The 9,637-nt window shown below is 38.6% G+C and overlaps 1 protein-coding gene across 5 annotated transcripts in view; it reads left to right on the top strand.

Moving 5' to 3' along the window:
* The window catches only part of LOC106535359 (WW domain-binding protein 1), a 14,524-nt gene extending 6,039 nt beyond the window's left edge, over positions 1-8,485 (top strand). The window contains exons 2-7 of one of the 5 annotated variants that reach the window (XM_014032359.1): positions 629-673; positions 861-909; positions 1,046-1,084; positions 1,938-2,067; positions 2,632-2,793; positions 3,247-8,485. In XM_014032359.1, the coding sequence (XP_013887813.1) occupies positions 1,067-1,084; positions 1,938-2,067; positions 2,632-2,793; positions 3,247-4,229 (1,293 nt within the window). In that variant the 5' untranslated portion in view covers positions 629-673; positions 861-909; positions 1,046-1,066 and the 3' untranslated portion in view covers positions 4,230-8,485. Of the gene's footprint in view, positions 1-628; positions 674-860; positions 910-1,045; positions 1,085-1,934; positions 2,068-2,631; positions 2,794-3,246 lie in introns of all 5 variants that reach the window. The other 4 variants (XM_014032358.1, XM_014032354.1, XM_014032355.1 and 1 more) reach the window with 4 other exon arrangements.
* Positions 8,486-9,637: the final 1,152 nt, after the last annotated feature.

The raw sequence follows: 9,637 nt of genomic DNA, 5'->3' as shown, positions 1-9,637 counted from the left end.
AACACAGAGCATCTTCAGAAGACAAGTTGATAAAGTAAATTTTTAAAATCTGTATTGTTCGATACAGCACTGTTCGATACGGTTCGGTGGGGTTCAATACGGGTACATGGATTGTTGCACCCCTAATATTTATATATAACAAGAACAACAGAAATTCAACACAAAACCTTCTTCTTTTTGGCACTTATTCTGGCATTTTCATTGAAAACCATCAAGGAAATAAAACATGCAGCTAAAGTAGAAAGATAGTTGGTGCAACAGACTTGTAATCGGCTGCTGTTGCAAAAGAAGGTCATCTGAGGTAAAACGTAAAGTTTGTTGAGTTTACAGTCTGTGGCACCCCCTGCAGAAGGGAGCAGTGGATAAAAACAACAGTCATGTTTATTGTGAAAAAAAAAAGAGTATTTGCTTGTGCCCTTTATTGTAAATGGGACTAACTTGTTTCATCTCTGGCACAACTTTTAAATTTTTTTTATATTATTTTCCAAATTAGATCAAACTTATCCGAAGTCATAAAAAATGCAGAACATTCTGTCCTTTTTGTTGTGCGACAGTAAAGGTATCCTCATCCTTTACATCATGTGCTGCTCCAGCCTGACTCTCATGTCTTTATGTCTTTTTTCATCAGATGACCATGTCCCTGCAGGAGCTGGCTACAACTGAAGACACCACGGTAAACAGTTCAGCCTTTAACCACAAGTAAACATTTACCAATGCATAATAAAGAGCTTTTCTGCATGGATCTAAAAATGCAAAAAAAAAAAAAAGCCTCAAAGCCTTTTTCTAAGTTGTTGCTATAGCAATGCAGTGACACTTGTTATACTTCTGAGTCTCATCTGTGGAAACTGTCTGCACAACAGATTTAGATGCCTCCACTCGCTGCATTGTAGCTGTGGTTTATGATTTTGTGTAAGTGCCTGAGCTCACATGGAGCGCTGAAAATAACCCAGTTTTTCATATTTAATGTTTGAGTGGATCATATTTGACTTGTTTCATGTATTAGCCTGTAATTTAGATGCCACTCTTGTTTCACGTCTCATTCTAGCTGTCTGTGACGGAGATAGACATGAGCACACTTGAGAAGGTGAGACAAGCGATGCCACGCTCAGAACACATCAAACTTCAGCTCAATAACTATAACATAGACTGAGAAATAGCCATGTTTTTGCAGTGTGGAAAGCCTTTAGCTGTGGTGGCCATCTTGAATTGGGTTGATTTTMAAAGGCAATGACTCGTAAATATAAATCTAATGATTACTTTTGGAAAGTTTCAATAAAAYCTGCCCAGTGGTTCATGAGCTATTTTGCTAATGGACAAACAGGGTTCAGTCCAGCAGTTAACAGTAAAGTTTTGAGCAGAAATATTTAGCAACRAGAAGCATTTAAACTATGTGTTGTGAAAGAGCCTGCCTACAACCTCAACAAATTTTAGCTCTGTAAAAGAAAAACTGACTGAATTATTGCTATTTGGCTGTGGGGTCCATATTTATTTGTGTTGGCTACAAATGTTAATCAGTTGAAGATGAACATCTAAGGATTGTTTCCTAAAAGCTTCATGTGGTTTATGAGATATTTTGCTAACAGACAAACAGAGTGGACGATAATTAGCACAAGCAAAAAAAATACTCTCTCAGCTATGGATTGATGATGCGATGTTTATGTATGAGTAAAGTTAAAGCTCAAARAAACAAAATGTTTTTACTTGAACTCATTTTTTTGGTTTAATATCATTTTTCTTTATAGTTTTGTTTCATTTCAGGTTCACATCAACTTGCTTTTTAACTTCAGTTTGGCTAAGTTCTTTTTTCTTCATAATGACCAAATAAATTTAGGACTGTTTTCTGATTTTGACATGTGTGATAGAAAAAAAAATGAGAACGGGTTCATTTGGAAAGCTCTTCCTGTGGTTATGCTGCAGTGTTTTCTCTCATCCAGCAGGCGGTGAAGCATCACCCTGCTGTCAGTCCAAAGTTCTGTCCTGGCATAAACAACAAAGCAGGGTACCTGTGTGAAACAGGACACTGCTGTGGAGCGACGGGCTGCTGCACATATTATTATGAACTCTGGTGTAAGTCAGCGGATACAATTATTAATCCACTCTCATGACTTTTTTAAAATTATTACATCAGGCAATAGCTAAGCAAATTGTTTCCACTTTCTTCAAAAATAACCTCTGGTTTTATTTTATTATTTGAATTTGACTGTAAAAATCATTGCAAACTTAACTAGGGATGTTTGAGAAGACAGCTGAAGGCTATATTGTAAATGTGTCCTTATAAATTGTAATTATCATTAAAATTTACTGATATGAGAAGGGACCTTTACTAAGCTTTTTGTTGGTTGTTGTCAGAGCATTTAGTTGACTTTTATTTTGAAATATTTCCTATCCTTATAAACAATAATACGGTGAGCTGCAAATAACGCTTTTACACTTTTGCTGCATCGTTGGCTTTTAAAAACAAATTTATGGAATAAAATCAGTTATTTTTGTTCATTTGATTAGAGTATTGCGAACATGTCAATATTTTGGTAACTATAGAGACAAAACAGCCCTGAAATGCAAGAAAAAGAGATGTTTTTAATCCACGACATGAAGTATTTTTGTGTAATGGAGCCCTCTTGTTTTCTTCAGGGTTCTGGTTGTTGTGGACGCTGCTGATCCTCTTCAGCTGTTTCTGCGCGTACCGTCACAGACGAGCCAAGCTGAGGATCCAGCAGCAGCAGAGGCAGAGAGAAATCAATCTGATCGCCTACAACGGAGCCTGCAGCTACCCTTCCTCCATGCTGGACCTCAGTTTGTTCATTTACTTTCAATGTCCTTCTGAGAGAGTTTATAACTTGAATTTAGAGGCACACATTGACACTGAATCGGCAAAAGATAATAAAATTCAATCAATGAATCTATCAATCAATCAATCAATCAATCAATCAATCAATCAATACACAAACAAAAAATGACAATTTTTTTATATACAAAATACAACATTTTCTAGGTTAGTGCTCAGAAAACGTTGTTTTAAAATCTGAATCAATAGGTTTGTTAGGTGTGACCGTTGTAATGCTTTAGTTACAATGTCAATGGCAACAATTTGTCTTTGGACTTAAAATCCAAGAGTGAAGTGTTTAATTTTTTTTTGTTCTTATTTTTTTGTTTTCTGTTTTTGCTTAAATGATGCTCATCTTTATCCTGATAAACTTGAACAACAGATTCCACATCAGAGTTTTTATGTTTCCTGCTTCGTTGCAGCTTTCCTTACCTCCTTCAAGTTGCCCTCTTACGATGAGGTGGCAGCGCAGCCCAGCACCCCTCCGCCTCCTTACAGCTCCATCTTTGCCCTGCAGGGGGGTCCTACAGCAGGCCCCAGCTCCTCCTATCCACATCACCACCACCCCAGGCCACCCTGTCCCCCATACTTGGGCCCGGGTCCCAGTCCCAGCGCTCTGACCTCCTCTCAGAGCTCCGACAACTACACCAGCTGCTCCTGTGAGTCCTGCTCCCTCACCTCCCCTTCCAGCACCTCCTTCTCCGTCCAGGTGACGGACGAGACGGACGACAGCAGCCGCCTGTCCACGCCCAGCGGGGCGGGGGGCAACAGCGTCGTCACGCCGAGATCCTCGCCTCCCGCGTCTCGAGCTCTGCCTGACCTCATACCCGCCGTCGTTCCCGATGTCATCTCAGTGCAAAGACGCTCCTCAGAAGGAGTCTCCGTTCCCCGTCCGCCTCTTTCTCTCCCGTTACACTCCCAYGCTCCAAACCCTTCTCGCCTCCCGCTGTCCCCCCTCGTTCTCATATCCTCCCACCCGTCTGGTCAGAGTCACCCTCTCRACCTGCTCAGCGTTGCGCCCAGTCCGAAAGCAAAAACCGAGAGCCCGCCTCAGGACAAAACGCCGTCTCCCTGTTCACGGGATAAACACGACAGGGACAAGGAGGAGGAGGATGAAGAAGAAGAAGATGACGAGGAGGATCACTTCCGCCACCGACGACTGACGGGTGACTCCGGCATCGAGGTGTGTCGCTGTCACGTGAGGCGAGGGGGAGAGGAACAGCAAAAGGGACACTCGGGGAAAGGTAGGAAAGAGGAAGGAGGTGCAAACACGACGCACCCAACGAAGAGCGCCGTGCGGTCATGTGTCTCAGACGACTGCGAGGAGCGACGTGGTGGGGTTCCTCCTCCCAGCAGGGTCACCTACAGGGCCGGCGAGGCCGCCGTCACGTTGGAGTCCTCGTAAGCAGAGCGACGATGGAACGAGCAGGAAAATACGAGCCGTTGGTGCTTCAGAGCAGTCTGACGGATCAAGACTAGTAGGTGAAAATCACTGAAGAAAAGTCTTGCAGATCTTGTGATGGTTGGGGTCGTGGAGGAGCCTTTTGTTCTCTGCAGAAGACACTCCAAGAGAACCTGCCAGCTGAAGTTTCTAAGTAATAATAGAAAATGAAATTGAGTTAGTGGCTTGGACAGTGGTATGCTTGTTTTTCTACAAAAAGCTGAAAGTGCAGATCAGTTACGCACCTTTTTTAGGTCTTTGTCTTGCTGCACGGTTATCTCTGTTTTTTAAAGGCTGTAGCCTTGTCAGATTAAATGTCTTGTAAATGTTGACTTTTCATTCTGCATCAGGAGCTCATTAGGAGGCAATTAAGAGTGATCACAAGACTATGATCGACATAAGAGCAAAAAATAATGACTCTTCGACATGACAGATGATCGTTATTTTTAAGTTTTGGTAGTTTTGTATTTTAACACAAACAGGACGAGCATAAAGCAAATGAGTGAAGTAAAAATCCGATTTTTGTTTCAAATGTTYCACCTTTCTGCGTAGAAAAAGGTTATTGCCTTACATCACACCTTCAGTGTCATGCAGATTAATGCAAAAAAAACTACAAGTGAATAAATAGCTGACTGTTTCCTGAAGTGGTAGACATCTACTACTGCTACCTGTGAAATGTGATTGTGTAATAAGATCTAAATCGATCTGTGTGTTTTTGTTGTTGGATTCACAGATATTGAACAAAAAAATAACAAAATAATAATAATAATTTTCAACAGGTTCAATTCTTTGTTAAGAGAACCAAGACATTAATTGATGAATTTATAGTTTGTTGTGTTTCATGTTGGAAAGACCTAAASCTTTAGACCTGTGAAACTAAACTGTAGTAAAATGATGTTAGTACTGTGCTGTTTCAGACTGTTAGTTTGACCAAAGTGTTGGTTCACAGTTATTTGTTGCACCGTCTGCAAGGTGATTTAATTCTGATTCCTCCTAGGACAGACTGTTTGTGCAACACTAAAGCTTGATTTTGTCACAGATAATGAATGTAAAAGGTTATGCATACACTAATGTTTTATATAGAGACTTTTTTAGTWAAATGTTTGACTGAAAAATCCTTAAAAAGTGTGAAAAACTGCAGTGAGACAATTCATTCAGCCAGTTTATGGTTTAAAAATATAAATGTTTGAATTTTTATCACTTATTACAATAGAAGGCAGGGGATTGTATATTTACCTGTCTATGTGTGTGTTCATTTGTCATGTTATAAAATAGCTCATGAACCAGTGAATGGATTTTAATGAAACTCTCAAAGCAATCATTTGATGTGCRTCTATAGCTGAATAACAATCTGATTCAAGATGGCCGCCACAGCTACTCAACTTTTGCAAGGACAAAAAAYAACTAATTCAGTCGATTTTCCCAATATTGAGCATAAAGTTGATCCARTCACTAACAGACTGTGACATTTTTGTTTAAAACTTTGGCATGCCAGGTGATGGGGGTGATATGCATTCCCTTCAGAACTGGTGGACCTTTCGGTGGCAGAACATGTCAGTAGTTCTCCAGTGTTTGTCTGTAAAAATCACGTGCATGTTCTCTGTCTCTCATTATTTGGTGCACAGTGCACATCAGCAGGCCTGTAATTAACCGTCAGAGCAGACGTTTTAGAAACAAAAAATGCCTCAGAACACATTTTGTACTTTGTGTCTTGCTGCTGTTTTAATGAGACAAAGTGAATATGCTGTTAACTGAGTAGAGAAGAGTGAAAAAGCTGGCTTTTATTCATCCAGTGTCTTAACCATAAGAGAAACTTATCAATGTATGGACTGTGTTTCAGTTAGCATGACTCCAATGAGAGAGTCGGGTGTTACCACTGTGTCAAAGTGTCTCTGAGCAAGACACCGAACCCCTCATTAAGTGTCCCATCTCTTTGAATGTGTTCTAAAGCCCTGGTTAGCCATTATGAAATGATTAATCAGATTAGCTGTGTAGACATGTAGGGGTGTACGAGTGTGTGTAGATGGGCGTGGGAGGGTTTGTTTTAAAGTTTGAAGGTTCCATCTTTGTTCCAATCTCATGGCAGAGCTTAAAGACTGTTTGGCTTCTGGCAAAAGTAGATTGTTTTTATTTTTGCCTAAAGATTGTTCTCTTTGTTTGCATTGGTGTTTTATTGTGTAAATTAGTCCAATTTTTATAGTGCCTAGATGATTGCAGATTCTCTATGAGCTATTCTGTAGTTTACTGATTAAAAAGTGTTTTCTTTAAAGCGTGAATAGATTTACATCCTATTAGCTAATGTTTTAAACAGTGCTATAGACACTATCTAGCATAAAAGATAATACATGTGAGACTTACAAAAAAAATGTATTTAGCAATAGTATTCACACTTTTTCCTATTTCTAGTTTCTGCTGGTTGATAGGAAATAAACTGTGGTGAAACKTTTACCTCTTTGTATAGATCTATGAGCTGTGCTGGGCTGAAGGCCCTGATTGTTTAAAAAAAACTGACAAACTGTGTTTAAATGCCTTTGGCTTAAAGGGATAGTCTGGTGAATTTGAAGTGATGTTCTGTCACATAGTTAACAGTAGGATTGAAGAAAAGGCACATTTGGGCTGTGACGTCAACGTTTGGTTAAGAAAACAGCAACAAACTAAATAAATGGTTTATTCAAAGTGTAGAGATTTAATTTTTGTCAGTGGAGGATTTTTCACGTATAAGACGTTTTTTGATTTCTGCCTTTTTCTCYACACTCCATGCTCTGAGACTAACATCACTTCTCATAAGGCACTTACTTTGATTAATTTCCTCCAGAATCACCAAACTATCCCTTTAAGGTTTGTCCCAGAACTTAACTTGGTTTGTACTGTTTCTATTTATCTCCAGTTTTGGTTTCTTGATTTATTTAACTCCAGAGCAACATCCTCTCTGAAAGAACCTGCAGCCTTTCCTCTTGTTCTGCGTGGATTTACACATACTTTCTGCCAATTAGTAATTGTACAAGACAGTTCCCAAGTTTTAACTTCTGTTCCTGTTTTTTAAGGCTGTTTGTAATCATTTTAATGTCAGATTCTTTTCTGTCCAATTGATCATATAATGCGCATTTGGTCCTTGTATCCAAGAAAAGTTTTTTTTTCTTTAGGTCATTTTACATTCAGATAAAAATTCAAAGAGCCTCTAATTACTTTGCCATTATATTTTCAATTTAAAGAAAAATATGCCTATTATCAAGACGTGCAACTCTCCTTATACGCAACCTGGGCTCAAATCTGCAGCCTTGGAATTACAAGGCCGAGACTCTGACTCACTGTAAAAGGCTAACTGACTACTAAAAAAAGAGTATAGCACACAAAGCTTAATGTTTTTAAAATAGATATGTTTTTCAGACTTTTTTATGAGTTGTGCTGGTATTCTTTATGTATAAATCTTGACTTGAACTTGAAATACTCATTTTAATGGCCTTTAACACAAAGATATAGAGTCATCTTTTTGTTTTGTTTCAGCAGTATTATATTTAAATCAGCCGAGAACGTTTTCGATCTATAAATTGATGTACAGAAGGGAACACCTTGTACCTTGTGAGCAGCTACTGTGTGCAGAAAAAAAGAAACAAACTGTAAGCCAAGGCCTGATACAAGACTGTTACCTCGCAGGAGTTTTGACTGTGACAGACTTTATTTCTTCCTCTGAAGATAGAAATCGCTTTGTATTTCAGTGAATTTGTTTTTGAAATGTTGAAGAAAATAAAAACCGGCCTGCTGATTCAGGACAATTTTTTGCYGTTTTGTCTTGCAGGACATGTGTTTTTCTTCTTTCCTGCAGCCATGAAGCAGCAGGATGTAAAGCAGCACCTATGTGACTGTGTGTGGAATAGTTCAGCTGAATATTTACACGACACGTGAACTTTGAGGGTGTCTTTGTGTGATTCTCGCAGCCTTTTATTGTTTCATAYGTGTGAGAAAGTTATTGTCGTTAAAATAGTTGCTTATGATGAGCGTTGAATAAATWTTCTGTGTCCGCTCAGTTTTTTATCTTAATGTGTAACATATCTGCTTTGAATGGAAGTTTAGTCTTTTTTTTTTAAATGTTACGTTCTTTTTTCCAGTTAATGTGTCACTTTTTTATTTAATCAGACTGTCTTTAGTTTGACGCAAACAGCTGTGCTACTTTATTCGACAAAAACTGTGGATTTGTGTGACAATAAATGTGCTATCAAATATGTGTGTTTTTGGTAATGATATTCAGCTCTGTAGTTGTAGTKGAAACATTTTGCTTCAAATTATAGCAAAAAGGTCACTCGGAGTCACAATCAAGAGCATAATAAAGATAATGCTTGTTGCACTTTTAATAAGTCTACCTTTTTTTGCTCTGGCAGATGAGATGTAACACGTGACTTGGGATTAAAAATCAACTAAAAGGACAAGTGGCTGAATTTCAAGCTTCAGTCATTTGTTCATCAGATGTCTTTGCTACATATTCAGCATCATCAAACCCTGACCTGTGGACATTAACCAACCAGAGGTCAAACRTCAGAGTACAGGGAAGAGAAGGCAGGACTGGATAGGATATAGTCTTTGTAAACCAGCTGATAATGTCACAAGACAAGCACTAGACTTGAGCCCACAGGGGAGGAGAAAAACTGGAAGGCCAAAGTAAAACCAGAGATGATCAGACAGACTGACGTGGTCTCAGCTGAAGTTTAACACTCGAGGCATCTTATCAGCAGAGACTGATGCATCTTCTAAGACAATAAAGAAGCAAACATGTATGCAAAGATGACATCTGTTCATTTGACAGAGAAATATTTAGAAATGTCAGAAAAAAAGAAAAAATTTACATGTGCATTTATTCAATAAGAAATTGCAATTTTGCTGTCTTTCTTTGGTAATRTGATGAAAATTGCCTGATTTAATCATCAGCTGTTGGATTCTGATAAAAAATAAGGGTGAATGAATCAAGTAATTTAAATATTGTTGATCGATAGATTTGCTCTAACTATACAGAAATTGTTGCAACAGCTTTAACAATGTGAGTGTGTAATCCCTTTAATATGCTAATAAAAATAGATCTTTATAATGTAAAATAATAACGTTTATCAAATACAATACATCTTTTGCAGTGCAGTGATCTTTGTGGAATGATCCCACCAGTTCCTGCTGCAGTTCCTGTGCACATGAGTCTGGTTTGTCCTTACGGGACCAAAGTCAAGTCACTTCGATCATTTAATGGAGTAGATGGAAATGTTGCTTCATTGTGAGGGCATAATAAATAGCATATTTCAAGAAAACTCCAGTGATACCTTATTGTGTGTGTGTGTGTGTGTGTGTGTGTGTGTGTGTGTGTGTGTGTGTGTGTGTGTGTGTGTGTGTGT

The sequence above is a fragment of the Austrofundulus limnaeus genome, unplaced genomic scaffold, assembly GCF_001266775.1.
Source record: "Austrofundulus limnaeus strain Quisiro unplaced genomic scaffold, Austrofundulus_limnaeus-1.0 Scaffold1428, whole genome shotgun sequence".
NCBI lineage: Eukaryota > Metazoa > Chordata > Actinopteri > Cyprinodontiformes > Rivulidae > Austrofundulus > Austrofundulus limnaeus.
The sequence above is the reverse complement of the archived record's forward strand: the minus strand, read 5'-3'. Positions and strand labels throughout refer to the sequence as shown.